Here is a 17,791-nt window from a genome sequence, read left to right on the forward strand (position 1 = left end):
CTTCTGACTGAAGCCAATCCTGATATAATTTCCTCCCTTACTTTTTTTTCTCCTAGAAACTGCACTGTCATAGCTAGCTTGCTTTGTAATGTGAGAACAGCATACACTAGATTTCAGCAGCTCACTGAACTGCCCTCAGCCAATCAGTGAGGATCAGAAATGTGGGACGGGTGATGAAAAGCTTCCTTCTTGTTGGCAATGGCAAATATAGCACTAGGCTGACTGAGATAAGATGTATTACAGCAGAAACATTTCTGAATAGATTGGAGTGCATGCAATGTTGGGTAAGGTTGCAGACTGTATATTAATCACAGAGCAGTGGGTAAATGGAATTTGATTTTGTGGTTGACAATCCCTCTTTAAATCACTTCCTGTGCCTTTCTTACACTTGCATACATGTTCCATTTTACAAACCCACAGTAATCCAATGTATTAATGTAATCCTTGGTACACTGTTCTGCATCTCAACATCATTCCAAAGGAAGAGATTATAATGTTTCACGATCATTATTTCAATACAGGGTGCAATAATATTGTCCAAGGAGGATCACATCACAGTAGATGGTCAGACTATGCCACTGCCTTTTACTGCAGGTGAGTCATCCTGATATCATTATTCTATGTAAGGCCGCATCCACACTATGTAACGCAGCTGCTGTGAGTTATTTTGCAATGCTTGGCGCCCGTGTAGTTTTCTATTATTGTAGGTTGTGGTGCGGATTCCACTCACTGAAACTGACTAGATTAGCCTGAAAGTCATATTTTTTTATGCAGATGAGAGTACATTTGCATTAATTAGCAATGCACAAAGTTTTGCCTATTGAACACAGACGGAAAGTGAGATGCTCATAGTTCTGGCTTGTGTGGTAACTTCATGCAAATTTTACGCAGCATGACAATTTTGATTGGTCCAATTGCAAGCCGGAATGCAATTTGAGTGCAAATTATTTCCATCTCATTGACCATCTCTAATTTCACGTGTACTTTATGTAAGAGATATCTGGCTTTCAGAAGGCTGTATCCATTAGCTCTTTATTGCCAAGAGAGTAAAGGCTCATACACACATCAGACATGAATGCAATTTGCAGGAACGGATCTTTGGCAATAACAGATCTTTTGCAGATACTAATCTTTTGTGTCTGTACAGCATCTGTGTGTGCAGCATCTTGCAAAGATTTCTGTCTGATGGGGACTTCAGCTCCATAGAAAAGACTGTGTAGAGTATGGCTCTCATACTACATGAAGAGTGATAAGATTGGTCTGTGATCTTTCATTTTCCAGTGGAATCTGTCCCATCCATTTACAATGGCAGAGCGTTTAGGGAAATCGCTAGCGATTGAAAGTGATCCCTAAACGCTAAAAAAAAATTGCTCTAGTGGATTCCAAGCCTTAAAGTGAGTTCTGTCTCCTGCAGCCACTAAGGACAAGTTGAACAGGCCACCCTGCAGTGTAAAGCCTGGTACACACATCAGATTTTGTTTGGCCAATTTTACCACTTCCATGTAGTATGAGAGCTATGGTCATAGTATTCAAAGTCAGTTGGCCCCCATACTACATGGAGGTGGTAAAATTGGTCAGGGATTGGCCAATCATAATTGGATGTGTGTGTGCACTTTTAGTGAGTCTTTCCCAAGGCTTCCTTACTGAATAAAATTTAATCCAGGCGTCTTTTACACTGCAAATTGAAATTCTGATTTCCAATTCAGATTTTCACTGGATGCTAACAACACAAGAAGAAAATGCAAAAAAAAGCAGCATGCCAGGCTTTTTTTAATCGCATCAAAAATCTGAATTGCGTGCAGTAAAAGAGCCCTAAGGCCAGTGACAGCAGTTAAAGGAAACCAGAGCTGAGATATGTTCAAAGTTTTATACATACCTGGGGCTTCAGGCGCAGTACTATTCTCCACCAGAGAGAGACGGAGGGAGCGCACTGTGCTTGCACAGACTGGCCGCGACTGGCCGAACTTGCGAGACCCGGTACAGAAGACATAGAAAACTGAGGACGGCGGCATGGGAGTGATCCATGCGGATGGGGCTGGAGGAAGCCCCAGGTATGTATAAAATGTTGAATATATTTAAGCTCTGGTACACTTTAAGGCCCATACAACACTCTTGATTGATGTCTTCTGATGGGGATCGGGAACCAATCCCTTGGGTGACATTGTTGGGCCAACGCTGTATAGACGCATAGCTAGCTTACATGCTTACCACGTGTTCTGCTGCAATGTGGGAGAGGCGGAGGGACAATTGAGTGGCGATGATATGACATCATGAAGTGGGTGGAGCAAGCGGTGAGAGCAACGCTATCAGCTGTCACTCGGCCAATTTGATCAACCTGGCTGTACACACACCGGATTATCAGCTAAGGCGATCGGTTATTGGTCACCACAGCCGTCTTTTATCTATGCCTTTAAGGTACGTACACGTCTGATATTTCTGAACGACTTGTCATTCAAACCGGTCGTTTGGACAGTTTGGCGTGTGTACGAATGATCGTTAGACTGATAGCAGCAGTTTTGACTGATCTGCTTGGCGAATCCGTGGACTAAAGACCCATACAGACGTCGGATTTTTCCGAACGACGGGTCGTTTGAACGTCCTGTCATTCAGTCGTCCGCACGCCAAATCGGGCGTGTGTACAGACTGTCGTTCGCGTGATAAGACTGAATTTGAGCGATCCAACCCGTCGTTCGGAAAAATCCGACGTCTGTATGGGCCTAAAGGTCCATACACATGCCGGACTGGAGGCAACGATGGGTCCGTCGTCCCCTCCCGCTGGGTGGGCGTTCCAGCGACAGTCCGGCGTGTGTACAGTCTGTCTGCAGACTGATATGGCTGTTTCTGAGCGATCCGCCCGGCAGATCGCTCAGAAACAGCCGTATCAGTCCACCGACAGTGCGTACACACGCCAGACTGTCGTTGGAACGCCCACCTAGCGGGAGGTGACGACGGACCTGTCGTTGCCTCCAGTCCGGCGTGTGTACGGACCTTTAACTGTCATTCAAATGACAGTTAGGTCTGTAAATGTGTACAAACGACTTTTGTTTGAAAGTCTACAAATTTGACACTAATAGACTTTCATATAAGAAGTTGTTTGATCAGTCATTTGATCTAGTCCATTGTTCTATTAAGTCCATTGACCAGTCTAACGACATGTAAATTAACTGTAATTAGCATTTCAAATGTTTTGTCATCTGTACAAGGAGTCTGGATGACTTTTTGTTTGAATGACAAGTCGTTCAAATGTCCGCTTTGAACAACAATCGGGCATAAAATCAGACGTGTGTATGCACCTTTAGTCAGCTGAAAAGCTCCTTATCACTGTGCTGGGGATTAAAGGGATTTTATTAATGACATTAGCAGAAATTGTTTGTTTACTTAAATTAATACACTGTCTGTTTCTTTTACACCTAAACATTCTTCTTGCTGTACTTTTTTTGTTGCTGCAGGTAATATAACCGTGATAAGACAGTCCTCCACAACCATAATCCTGTACACAGAGTTGGGTCTGGAGATTGTGGTGCAGAGAATACCCATTTTCAGTGCTTATATAAAAGTGAGCAGAAGCTTCTTTGGAAACACAAAAGGTAATCATAACCAGACAGGAGGGTCAAACATTTTGTGGAACCCATACCTATTCACTATACCTTCCCAGAATCCCTTGTGACCCCCATTTCTCACCATGGGAAAAGCCCTTGCTGTCCACGTTTGTCGCATATACTGTACGTGTCCTGAAATAATTTGTAGTGCTGTTGTAGAATACCATGAAAAACCATTCTTACTGAGTCACTATATTTCGAATTCCTGAAATGTGGATGATTGCTTTTGCAAAAACATTCTTATTGTAACAAAAACACTTCTGTTTTACTATAACACACATTATGTGTAACATGTATTCTCTAAGGCATACTCCCAGTATGAACATTCATGCAAGAGCCCATTTATTCTACAAGTGGAAAGATGGTGAGAGGAAGCCAAAAAAGATACAAAGGAAATGTAGACTCCATGTTGATAATCTCAATAAGTGTAACTAAATGGTGAACAGCCCCTGCAAGTGCAGGAGGGCCCAGAGCTGTGGGAGGCCCCAAACGTCCACCAATACAGGGATCCCATCTCCAGGTCAGGTGGCCACATTTATAAGTCCACCAACAGATAGTTAACTAGGTATACAAGGTTACCACGTGGGAAGAGAAAAAAGGAGTGTGAATGTAGGTGAGCCCCATCCAAGTTTTGCTGGGGGGCTCCATGACTTGTAGTTATGCCCCTGGATAGTGTCAATGGTAATATTCAATCTCAGGACCCCAAAGCTACCAAATAGGAGTGCTAAGCACTAATCAGTGGCGTAGCAATAGGGATTGCAGAGGTAGCGACCGCATCGGGGCCCTTGGGTCAGAGGAGCCCTCCTTCAAGCCCATTATTTGCTCTCTATTGGCCCTGTGGGGATAATAATCACGTCTATAGGTGCATTAAGTAGTAGTAATTGTTAACAAATGGTTTCCCATTGCCTACTTGCACCGCTGACACTGGTTTTCCTTGGCAGGTTTTGGTGCGCCATCTCAATTGTTATGTATAGAGTGCTTGAGGGGCCCCATGTAAAACTTGCACCGGGGCCCATAGCTCCTTAGCTACGCCACTGGCACTAATCCAGCTTGCTCTAGAAAAATACATTAAATATTGTCCTGTGGATTACCATACACTGCTTACTAAAATGATATTAGCACATACAATAAGCAACATTTATAAATATATATTTGAATTGGGTGTTTTTGTCCAAGATGTTATGAAAAGTAACCACATTTTTTATATCACCATAAAATCAGGTCTGTGTGGCAACTTTAACAGTGAGACGAAGGATGACTTCACATCCAGCTCTGGTATTGTGGAAGGGACAGTCACCGTGTTTGTAGACTCTTGGAGAGCTGCAACCAACTGCAAAGCAGCCCAGAATATGGATGTCAACCCATGTTCTATGAGTATGTCTAATGGTGAGTCCAACAACATGCCCATGAATCCTGCAAATTGCCTTGTTTGTTTACATTTTTGTAAAGGTAACAAGAACATCATTCACAAGATAGAAATTTCACTTGAGAAGGAACATTTGCAGAACCCATTGCGTCGCTTTCCCTGTAGCAGCAGAGAGGCAAGGCAATGGATCTGGACAGCAGTGTTGCATGTTATCTTTGCTTTGCATTGGGTACAGGGAAGCATACAGTCAATGAAAAGTATTCTTCGCCTCTTCTATTAACGCTCGTGATTACCGGTAACGCACTGCGTGCATGCTTTTATCTCATTAGGCTTGGTTCAAACATAAGGTGTCCTGTCCTGTCAGTTTTTGACCATTTGCATCAGTTTGGTATGTGTTTCTATGGCTGTGTACACCCATAAATGGTGTACATTTCTGGTCCAGTCCGGTAATACTGATAATAAACGGATGCAAAACTGACAGGACTAGGCAGGACTGGACCGAAAATGTACAGATTTATGTGTGAACCAAGCCTTACAAAAAAAAAATTACCTTTTCACCTCGCACTGTATTAGGGCCAGTTCACACTCTGCGCTTTGACCGCAATCGCGTTCGGCTCCGTGATCGCGATTTGCGGGCAAAATCTTGTGATTCAGCTCAATTTGTGCTTGTGATTCCCGTTCAACAGAACGAGAATCACAGAGCAATCGCCCCCAAAATGTTGCATGCGGCGCGTTTGCGATTAATCGAAACCGCAACTGCTGCAGTATGAATTTATCCATAGGTATACATTATAGCAGCACTTTGCTGATCACCGGCGATCAGCAAAGTGCTGAAGAATCACCCCAATGTGAACCAGCCCTTACTCAATGTCAATATTTTACTTTTTCTCCAGAAATATTCGCACAGGCCCACTGCACAGTTCTGCTGAGCAAAGGAACCCCATTTGAGGCATGTCATTCACTGGTAGATCCAGATCCTTACTACAAGGTAAGTAAACAAACATCACTGCTGGTGAAGACAGAGGATCAGTTTCTCCTACACATTTTATCCTTTAGTAGAAGCATATCCAAGAAGCAGAAGTGACCTGTCATCTTGAACATAAGACAATCTGAAACTAATCTGATGTTCACACTGATCACGTTTATGTAGGAGAAACTGATTTCTACTGGAGAACTCTTCTGGGGAACAGTATAGGGGGATGCCAGCTAATACATTCATCTAGTTAATGTCCCTGTGTCTTCTTTCCCAGTAAGTTCTTGTCACAACAGTGTGTCATCAGCCTGAGTAATGTGGGTTGCAAAAGAGTATACCTGAAGGGGCATGTAATATGATGAGATAACTGTGTATGGATAGTCCCAATCCTTCTCAGAACTTCTCTGTATTCTCATTTTTTTTCTAATGTAAGGGTTGCAGATCCTCTGCAGTTGAACTGTAGTGTAATTATTCCTGATAAAGTATTAGAGGTTACATTCCTTGCAGCAGGCACGAGATAAAGCAACCTGTTTGCTTTGAGAACATCAAACAAGAGCAGCATTTGAATATGAAAAAGAATGACTTTTCCATGTGATAATACAATAGATATTACAACCCGATATATAGTGCACATGGAAAATATTTACAGCACAACACCTTTTCCACATTTTGTTATGTTAATGCCTTATTTCAAAATGGATTAAATTCATTTTTTTCCTCAGAATTCTACACACAACACCCCATAATGACAGTATAAAAAAAAAGTTTACTTGAGATTTTTGGCATATTTATTAAAAATAAAAAAATGAGAAATCACATGTGCATAAGTATTCACAGCCTGTTCTCAATACTTTGTCAATGCACCTTTGACAGCAATTACAACCTCAAGTGTTTTTGAATATGTTGGCACAGCTTGGCACACCTATGCTTGGCTAGATTTACCCATTCCTCTTTGCAGCACCTCTCAAGCACCATCAGGTTGGATGGGAAGCGTCAGTACACATCCATTTTAATATCTCTCCAGAAATGTTCAATTGGATTCAAGGATGGGCTCTGGCTGGGCCACTCCTTTGATATCTCTACTGTGTGGTTAGGGTTGTTGCCGTGCTGAAAGATGAACTATCACCCCAGTCTGAGTTCAAGAGCGCTGTGGATCAGGTTTTTTAATTCAGGATGTCTCTGTACATTGCTGAAGTGACCTTTCCCTTTATCCTGAATAGTCTCCCAGTTCCTGTCGCTGAAAACATCCAGCAGTATGCTGTTGCCACTAGTGTTGGGCGAACAGTGTTCGCCACTGTTCGGGTTCTGCAGAACATCACCCTGTTCGGGTGATGTTCGAGTTCGGCCAAACACCTGACGGTGCTCGGCCAAACCGTTCGGCCATATGGCCGAACTAAGAGCGCATGGCCGAACGTTCCCCGAACGTTCGGCTAGCGCTGTGATTGGCCGAACGGGTCACGTGGTTCGGACCCGAACGCGCTCTGATTGGCCGAACGGTCACGTGGTTCGGGTAAATAAATACCCGAACCACGTCATATCTCCGCCATTTGTCTGTGGGTTTAGCTTTGGGTAGGCAGGCAGGGTAGTTCGCGCTCCAGCCACGCTAGCCAGGGTCCCCCCTGTCATTGTGTCACTGCTGGGAACAGTAGTACACCGCTTGCTCAGCCACACTATATAGCATTCTGTTTACTGCCACTCTGTGTACCTCGCTCAGCCACACTATATAGCATTCTGTTTACTGCCACTCTGTGTCTGCTGGGAATAGTAGTACACCGCTTGCTCAGCCACACTATATAGCATTCTGTTTACTGCCACTCTGTGTACCTCGCTCAGCCACACTATATAGCATTCTGTTTACTGCCACTCTGTGTCTGCTGGGAATAGTGGTACACCGCTCGCTCAGCCACACTATATAGCATTCTGTTCACTGTTCTGTGTCTGCTTGGAATAGTGGTACACCGCTCGCTCAGCCTCACTATATAGCATTCTGTTTACTGTTCTGTGTCTGCTGGGAATAGTGGTACACCGCTCGCTCAGCCACACTATATAGCATTCTGTTTACTGTTCTGTGTCTGCTGGGAATAGTGGTACACCGCTCGCTCAGCCACACTATATAGCATTCTGTGCACTGTTCTGTGTCTGCTGGGAATAGTGGTACACCGCTCGCTCAGCCACACTATATAGCATTCTGTTCACTGTTCTGTGTCTGCTGGGAATAGTGGTACACCGCTCGCTCAGCCACACTATATAGCATTCTGTTTACTGTTCTGTGTCTGCTGGGAATAGTGGTACACCGCTCGCTCATCCACACTATATAGCATTCTGTTCACTGTTCTGTGTCTGCTGGGAATAGTGGTACACCGCCCGCTCAGCCACACTATATAGCATTCTGTTCACTGTTCTGTGTCTGCTGGGAATAGTGGTACACCGCTCGCTCAGCCACACTATATAGCATTCTGTTCACTGTTCTGTGTCTGCTGGGAACAGTAGTACACCGCTCGCTCAGCCAGAGTATATAGCATTGTGTTTACTGCCACTCTGTGTACACCGCTCAGCCAGACTATATACCATTGTTTACTGACACTCTGTGTACACCGCTCAGCCAGACTATATACCATTGTTTACTGACACTCTGTGTACACCGCTCAGCCAGACTATATACCATTGTTTACTGCCACTCTGATTCTGCTGGGAACAGTAGTACACCGCTCGCTCAGCCAGACTATATAGCATTGTGTTTACTGCCACTCTGTGTACACCGCTCAGCCAGACTATATACCATTGTTTACTGACACTCTGTGTACACCGCTCAGCCAGACTATATACCATTGTTTACTGAAACTCTGTGTACACCGCTCAGCAAGACTATATACCATTGTTTACTGCCACTCTGATTCTGCTGGGAACAGTAGTACACCGCTCGCTCAGCCAGACTATATACCATTGTTTACTGACACTATATAGCAGACTATATAGCATTGTGTGTACACCGCTCAGCCAGACTATATACCATTGTTTACTGACACTCTGTGTACACCGCTCAGCCAGACTATATACCATTGTTTACTGCCACTCTGATTCTGCTGGGAACAGTAGTACACCGCTCGCTCAGCCAGACTATATACCATTGTTTACTGACACTCTGTGTACACCGCTCAGCCAGACTATATACCATTGTTTACTGCCACTCTGATTCTGCTGGGAACAGTAGTACACCGCTCGCTCAGCCAGACTATATACCATTGTTTACTGACACTATATAGCAGACTATATAGCATTGTGTGTACACCGCTCAGCCAGACTATATACCATTGTTTACTGACACTCTGTGTACACCGCTCAGCCAGACTATATACCATTGTTTACTGCCACTCTGATTCTGCTGGGAACAGTAGTACACCGCTCGCTCAGCCAGACTATATACCATTGTTTACTGACACTCTGTGTACACCGCTCAGCCAGACTATATACCATTGTTTACTGCCACTCTGATTCTGCTGGGAACAGTAGTACACCGCTCGCTCAGCCAGACTATATACCATTGTTTACTGACACTCTGTGTACACCGCTCAGCCAGACTATATACCATTGTTTACTGCCACTCTGATTCTGCTGGGAACAGTAGTACACCGCTCGCTCAGCCAGACTATATACCATTGTTTACTGACACTATATAGCAGACTATATAGCATTGTGTGTACACCGCTCAGCCAGACTATATACCATTGTTTACTGCCACTCTGATTCTGCTGGGAACAGTAGTACACCGCTCGCTCAGCCAGACTATATAGCATTGTGTTTACTGCCACTCTGTGTACACCGCTCAGCCACACTATATAGCATTGCGTACTCTGCCAGTCAGTGTGTATATTGCTGGGATCAGTAATACTCCACTCACCGTCAACCACTATATGAGCTCAACATGAGTTCCCCAGAGACCTCCGCTGTGAGCAGCACTCCCAACAACAGCAACAGCCAACGCCCCACGCAAGCTATAACATCCACCCCAGCAGCCAGTGGTCAGCAGCAGCCCTCCCCGGAGGAGAACGTTGTGTCCATCAGTCCGTCGCCAGAGCGATTAATGAGGGCTGCCATTGAGGAGATGATGGGGCCTGATGTGGAGGAGGAGGTCTGGCTCAGGCCAGCATCCCAAGTTAATGTTGAGGACGATGAGGGGTCTGTGTCTGGGGATGTTGGGGTGGCAGAGGTGGTGGGTGGGTCAGACTCAGGAGAAGAGTTGTATGATGAGGATGATGATCGGGACCATCTGTATGTGCCTCAGAGTCCGACCCCGGAAAACATGTTGTATCGTGTGTTTAGGTACTAAAATCTGCGTTCCCTCCCAGTAGTGTTGGGCGAACAGTGTTTGCCACTGTTCGGGTTCTGCAGAACATCACCCTGTTCGGGGTGACTATATAGCAGACTATATAGCATTGTGTTTAATGCCACTCTGTGTACACGGCTCAGCCACACTATATAGCATTGTGTTTACTTCCACTCTGTGTCTGCTGGGAACAGTAGTACACCGCTCACCCGCCACTGTATAGCATTGTGCTCTGTGTCACTGCTGACAATAGTGGTACACCGCTCACCCACCACTGTATAGCATTTCTGTACTGCCACTGTACTGCTGCCAGTCAGCGTGTACTTTAAGGATAAGTGAAATGAGGAAGAAATCCGGTGAAAGAGGGAGGGGCAAGGGAAGAGGTGTTTCCCCTGACGGTTCACGTACAGGCCACAGGGGAGCACCCAAGAAAACCCACTCAATACTGCCCATGTTGTCCAGGACAACAACCCTCACAGATCCAAAAGAACAGGACCAGATAATTACTTGGATGACCTCTCAAGCGTCCAGCAGTGGGTTAAGCAGCACCAGCACATCACGCACGAGGTCCGAGTCCTCAGCCAGTTAAAGTCTGGGCTTTCTTTGAAGACTGCACTGAGGATGTTACCATGGCGATTTGCAAGGTGTGCAAGACCCGCCTGAGCAGGGGGAAAAGTATTAACAACCTCTCCACCACCAGCATGAGCCGCCACATTCTATCCAAACATCCCACTCTGTGGGCAAACGCGGCAGGACAGGGTACCACCAGCAACACTGCCTCCCTTGGGTTCACCAGACTCACCACCAGACCCGCCTCAGCAGCAGCAGTAGCCCAGCCATTGCGTGGTTCACAACATTCACAAACATCAGACGATGCTGACACTGTCACTTTCCGGACTAGTGCTCTTGAGGTCTCCCAGTGTTCATCAAACACAACAACCAACAGCCCTTCGGTGTGCAGCGCTACGGTTGAGTTGTCTGTCTCTGAGATGTTTGAGCACAAGAGGAAATTGCCAGCAAATGACCCCCGGGCCGTGGCAGTAACAGCCAGCCAGCATAGCCAAGCTTCTGGCCTGCGAAATGCTGCCATATCGAGTGGTGGAGACAAACAGCTTCAAGGGCATGATGTCAGTGGCCATCCCACGTTACGTTGTTCCCAGCCGCTACCACTTTGCGCGCTCTGCAGTGCCTGAGTTGCATGAGCACGTGGTCAGCTAAATAACCCGAAGCTTGAAGAATGCCGTTGCCTGCAAGGTTCACCTCACCACTGACACCTGGACGAGTGCGTTCGGCCAGGGTCGATACATCTCCCTTACCGCGCACTGGGTGAACCTTGTGGAGCCTGGCAGCGATTCCTCACCTGCTACGGCGCGGGTGTTGCCCACGCCGCAAACAGCTGGATAACAACAGCAGCACCTACCTCTCTGACTCCTTCTCCTCCAACGCATCTCAAAGCTGTACCTCATCCGGAAATGCTAACCCAGCACCAGCAGCAGTAGGATCGTGGAAGCAGTGCAGCACAGCTGTTGGCATGCGTCAGCAAGCGTTGCTGAAGCTGATCTGCCTTGGGGATAAGCAGCACACAGGGGAGGAAATTTGGAGGGGAATAAAGGAACAGACGGATTTGTGGCTGGCACCGCTGGACCTGAAACCGGGCATGAAGCTAGACACCTGGCACGAACTGGCAATGTACGCAATAGAGGTGCTGGCTTGCCCGGCAGCCAGCGTTATGTCGGAACGCTGTTTCAGTGCTGCCGGAGGCATCATCACAGATCGGCGTATCCGCCTCTCCACAGAAAATGCAGACCGTCTGACTCAAATTAAAATGAATCAATCCTGGATTGGAAACGACTACGCAACACTCCTGGACCCCAACCAAGTAACATGACCGATGAACATCTGGGATGGTTTAGCGTTTCCGGTCCCTGTTTATTGAACCTCTCATCTGTATTACATTTATGACTGCATGGCGGCAAAAAGCATTGCTGCTATATCCGCACGCTTTTTGTCCTCATGCAAGGCCTGGGTTGTTGTGTCTCACAAAGCGTGGCCTTCTCCTCCTGCGCCTCCTCCTGTTCCATCACGTGTGCTGCTGCTGCTGCTGCTGCTGCTGGGTTACCGTTGCCGCGTGGTCCCTGTTTATGGAACCTCTTATCTTTATTACATTTATGACTACATGGCGGTACAAAGCATGCTATCCGCACGCTTTTTGTCCTCATGCAAGGCCTGGGTTGTTGTGTCTCACAAAGCGTGGCCTTCTCCTCCTGCGCCTCCTCCTGTTCCATCACGTGTGCTGCTGCTGCTGCTGCTGCTGGGTTAGCGTTGCCGGTCCCTGTTTATGGAACCTCTTATCTTTATTACATTTATGACTACATGGCGGTACAAAGCATGCTATCCGCACGCTTTTTGTCCTCATGCAAGGCCTGGGTTGTTGTGTCTCACAAAGCGTGGCCTTCTCCTCCTGCGCCTCCTCCTGTTCCATCACGTGTGCTGCTGCTGCTGCTGCTGCTGGGTTAGCGTTGCCGCGTGGTCCCTGTTTATTGAACCTCTTATCTTTATTACATTTATGACTACATGGCGGTACAAAGCATGCTCTCCGCACGCTTTTTGTCCTCATGCAAGGCCTGGGTTGTTGTGTCTCACAAAGCGTGGCCTTCTCCTCCTGCGCCTCCTCCTGTTCCATCACGTGTGCTGCTGCTGGGTTAGCGTTGCCGCGTGGTCCCTGTTTATTGAACCACTTATCTTTATTACATTTATGACTGCATGGTGGTACAAAGCATGCTATCCGCACGCTTCTTGTCCTCATGCAAGGCCTGGGTTGTTGTGTCTCAAAGCGTGGCCTTCTCCTCCTGCGCCACCCTCCTCCTGTTCCATCACGTGTGCTGCTGCTGGGTTAGCATTACCGGTCCCTTTTCCTGGAACCTCTTATATGTATTACATTTATGACTGCATGCCGACAAAAAGCATGTTACCTGTGCAAAGAAAACAGACATTTCCCGCATTTAAAAGACAGTTTTCCCTTTGAAACTTTAAAATCGATTTTCTCAAAAACTATAAGCTCTTTTTGCTAAATTTTTTTTTCCTCTTGTACCCACTCCCAAGGTGCACATACCCTGTAAATTTGGGGTATGTAGCATGTAAGGAGGCTTTACAAAGCACAAAAGTTCGGGTCCCCATTGACTTCCATTATGTTCGGAGTTCGGGTCGAACACCCGAACATCGCGGACATGTTCGGCCTGTTCGGCCCGAACCCGAACATCTAGATGTTCGCCCAACACTAGTTGCCACCACATTTCACTGTAAGGATGGTATTGGCCTAGTGATGAGCAGTGCCTGGTTTCCTCTAAACCTGGCATTCACAACAAAGTTTCTCATGGTCTGAGAGTCCTTCAGGTGCCTTTTGGCAAACTCCAGGCAGGCTGCCATGTGCCATGTACAAAGGTGTGGCTTCCATCTGGCCACTCTACCATACAGGCCTGATTGGTGGATTGCTGAAGAGATGGTGTACATCATTATGGATGATTGAGGCCACTCTGCTCATTGGGACCTTTAAAACAGCAGATTTTTTTCTGTAACCTTGCCCAGATTTGTGCCTCGAGACAATCCTGTCTCGAAGGTCTACAGACAATTCCATTGACTTCCTTCTCGGTTTGTTCTCAGACATGAACTACAGTATCAACTGTCAAATCTCCTATAGACAGGTGTGAGCCTTTACCAAATCATGTCCAATAAACTGTCCAATGAAGCTGCAGAAAAATCTCAAGGATGATCAGGGGAAACAGGATGCACATAAGCTCAATTTTGAGCTTCATGGCCAAGGCTGTGAATACTTATGCACATGTGGTTTCTCAATTTGTTTATTTTTAATACAATTGTCAAAACCTCAAACGTAAAAAAAAAAGTGATGCGCTGTGAATACTTTCCGGATGTACTGTATATGTTTCAACAGCTTTCCATTAGATGTAATACCTTTTTCTAATCTAACGCCTAATCTGTTAAACACATTATTACCAAAAACAGTATTATTAAACAAATATAACCTAATAGTGTACGGAAGCCTTAAAAGGTATGTTTAAGTCACCTAAACAAAGGCAGTTTTACTTACTTGGGGCTTCTACAGGCCCCCTGCAGTCTTCCTGTGCTGGTACTCTATGATCCTCCATTCCCCCGCCGTGGCTCAGTTTCATTTTTGCCGGCTGAGCCTGTCGCTGGACAACGCGCCTGCGTGGCCCGCACATCCTTGTTCACGCTTCCATTGCCAGGAACGTCCTGCACAGGCGCAAGTACAAGAAAATCTCCACTGCGCCTGCGCAGGACACTCCCAAGGGTTGGGAGCACGGACAAGGACGCACGTGGCCAGGGCCGCGCAGATGCAGTGGACAGCGACAGGCTCAGAAAAAATTATACAGAATTATCAGCACTAGGACGAATAGTGAAATATTACAACAGGATCTTGCCAACATAGCCATATGGGTTGGCACATGGCAGATATAATGTAATGTTGATAAAATGTAAAGTCATGTACTTTGTAAGTACCAATGGAAGCCCAACATATAAAATAAATGGCATACAGCTGGGAACATCAGACTCAGAGAAGGACTTGGGAATACTGGTTGATAACAAGTTAAAGTGTTCCTGAACTCTTGCACAGGACAGAAGGAAAACATAGAGAAATACACCCTGTATGCGTTTAGAGAGTTTAGCCTCTTTAATTCCCCCTCATCGGTGACTAATCACAACAATAATTTGATCTCTCAAGCTCCTCGGCAGAGCAGCTAATTTGTAAACACAGGTTGTTAAACCTATGCCTGCTTCCATTAAAGTAGGAAGTAGACACACTGCAGATTTATTGCAGGATTTTATCAGCTGTTACAAATAAATGTTTTTCTTTAAAGGTTATTATGATGTTGCTTATCTTTTAGAGCAGAGAGGAAGTTCTGAGTTCAGGTTTGCTTTAAGTAAGGTATGCAATACTAAGCAAATACAATTCTGGGATGCAAAAAATGGGAAATAAAATCTTCAGATGCTAGTATACTACTCCCTCTGTATAAATCACTCGTAAGACCACATCTGGAGTATGGGATACAGTTCGGTGCACCACATTAAAGAAAGGACAGTGACCTTCTAGAACAGGTTCAAAGATGGGCAATTCAATCAGAGAGACGGAAGATCTCACTTACCAAAAAAGGTTGGACAAACTGGGCTTAATTAGCTTGGAAAAAAAGTGACTGTGAGGTGACCTGATTAACATGTATAAATACTTCAGAGGGCAATACAAAGGCATGACAGTTTAGATTTTTGTCCCTACAAAAAGGGACAAAAAGGTAACGAACAAGGGGATATGATCTCTATATGGAGGCAAAAAGTTTTTGCCATTTAGAAAGGTGTCCTTCAGTAACAATGGTTCAAATCATAAATGTTTGGGTTTTTTTCTGGTTGATCTTGATGCCTTTTTTTTTTAAACTAAACTAAGTCCTGCCTTTCAGAGATGCGTCTATGAAGGTTGCAACTATCAAGAGACCCTTAATTTCATTTGCTCTGAACTGGGTTCCTATGCCAGGGCCTGCGCATCTAAGGGAGTCATGCTGAACAACTGGAGAGCTTCCACCAACTGCAGTAAGTAGACTATTCTTCAAAACAGTAGGAACTGAACAAATAAGAAAAAGGAGTCTGTAATGAATTAATGGAAACACAAGCTGTCTATTTATTAAGTACATACCGTAATTATTCAAGACCATGTGTGACTCTTGTATGGTCAGCAATATAAATTTCATTTCAGATGCTTAGATTCCAACACCAATTTACAGATACAAAAAGGGAGTGGAATATCTCCTTGTTTGGGGCAATCTGGCATTTCCCAATGTAGGCAGCTGTCCAATACGCTAGAAAAATAGGTGCAAGAGAATGTGGCTAAGCAGTGAATAAGTTAACAGCTTGATGTGGGGGAAGATATGAGGGGTCCGCCCCCCCATCACGCTGTTAATTTATTCAATGCCTACCCGCGTCTTCAGCGTTGCCTAGCAACACAGAGGCAGCTTAGAACTTGACTTATGCGGCCAAACATCTCCCCATCTGAAGGATTGTTGGTGGAGCGAGTGAGACTGCTATTAGCTGCAGAAGCTACACACTGCCCGATTCCCTGGAGGCGCTGGACACTCTACGCCACCTAGGGGTTGATTCATCTACAGTAACGCACTGTAGCAGCATGAGTTAAATGGCCGTACCACACTAATTATAGAAGCGCGATTTAAATCTCCCACGTGCACGCTACGTGCTCTACTGGCAGCATAGCGTGCGTTCCTTAGCAACACCCGATACTTTGAAAGACCGCACGATAGTGACTTCACTAGCACCGTCACTACTACGTTAATTAGCGTAGTAGCACGGCCACGCTAGTCCACTATCACACGGCCTTTCAAAGTATCAGGCGTTGCTAAGGAACACATGTTACGCTGCCAGTAACGCGCGTAGTGTGGCCGTGGGAGATTTAAGTTGCGCTACTATAAAGAGTGTGCATAAGGCCATTTAACTTGCGCTTGTGCAGCACATTACTGTTGATGAATCAACCCCTAAGGGCCCTTTTACACTTAATCAGTTGCTCTCAGTTAAAACGGAAAGAAAACTGATTTTCAAAGTAAGTCCCATGTTTTCCTATGGCACCTTTCACACTTAACGCGTTTTAACTGAAATCTTGTTCACAATGCACTGCTATGGAAAACACGCTTACCAACGCGCACTAACGCGTACTAACACATACTAACGCACACTAACGCATACCAACTGATTAAGTGTAAAATGGCCCTAAGCGCTTTCTTTTGCTTTTGTCCCTAGAACACCAATTCACAGATCCCACAGCTGCAATAATTGTGGTTATGCAGTAAATTTATAGACAGATACAATCAGCATAGCACCACACTTAACATTCCTCGGGTAGTGTACCTCTTCTGTTCTAATTAATTATTCCATGCCCTAATTTGCCCAAAATTCTTGGCTCTATATGGATATCTGAGAGCTATCACTTTACGCAACACTGTTTTTATAAGACCATGGCCCATGTGCAATTAACTTTTTCTCCTGAGTTTTCTCCTGGGTGATATGCTGACACAATAAATTGCCTTTAAACCACCAGCAAACAAGAAAATAATGAAAACATTTGTTTGTACCTTTTCACCTACTTTTTGGTGCTTTTCAATTGCAGAGTGCTGAAAAGTTACTAAAGCGATGAAAAATTATCTCCTAGGAAAAAAATCAGAAGAGAAAATTAATTGTATATGGGCCCATGTCTCTAATTTGATCGTTACATATTCACAGATGTGTGAAAACTTTAGCAAGTATGTTGTGAAAACTTTCGCAAGTATGTTAATACAGAATCGATTTTATAACATTTCATAGTTTATAAAGTGCAGTGTGGAAATACAACAATTGAATTATGGACATAAAGCTTAAAGAGGAACTTCAAACCCGGGACTGAACTTTATCTCAATCAGTAACCAATACCCCCTTTTCCCATGAGAAAACTTTACCCGCAA

General features: G+C 45.2%; 1 protein-coding gene across 1 annotated transcript in view; it reads left to right on the top strand.

Annotated features, from left to right (window-relative positions):
* Window positions 1–17,791, top strand: part of LOC137537877 (mucin-6-like) — a 146,453-nt gene that overhangs the window by 98,577 nt on the left and 30,085 nt on the right. The window contains exons 15-19 of the mRNA XM_068259823.1: window positions 522–594; window positions 3,450–3,587; window positions 4,821–4,985; window positions 5,859–5,953; window positions 15,749–15,878. Of these exons, the coding sequence (XP_068115924.1) occupies window positions 522–594; window positions 3,450–3,587; window positions 4,821–4,985; window positions 5,859–5,953; window positions 15,749–15,878 (601 nt within the window). The remainder of the gene's footprint in view (window positions 1–521; window positions 595–3,449; window positions 3,588–4,820; window positions 4,986–5,858; window positions 5,954–15,748; window positions 15,879–17,791) is intronic.

The sequence above is a fragment of the Hyperolius riggenbachi genome, chromosome 11 (genome assembly GCF_040937935.1).
Source record: "Hyperolius riggenbachi isolate aHypRig1 chromosome 11, aHypRig1.pri, whole genome shotgun sequence".
Taxonomy (NCBI): Eukaryota; Metazoa; Chordata; class Amphibia; order Anura; family Hyperoliidae; genus Hyperolius; species Hyperolius riggenbachi.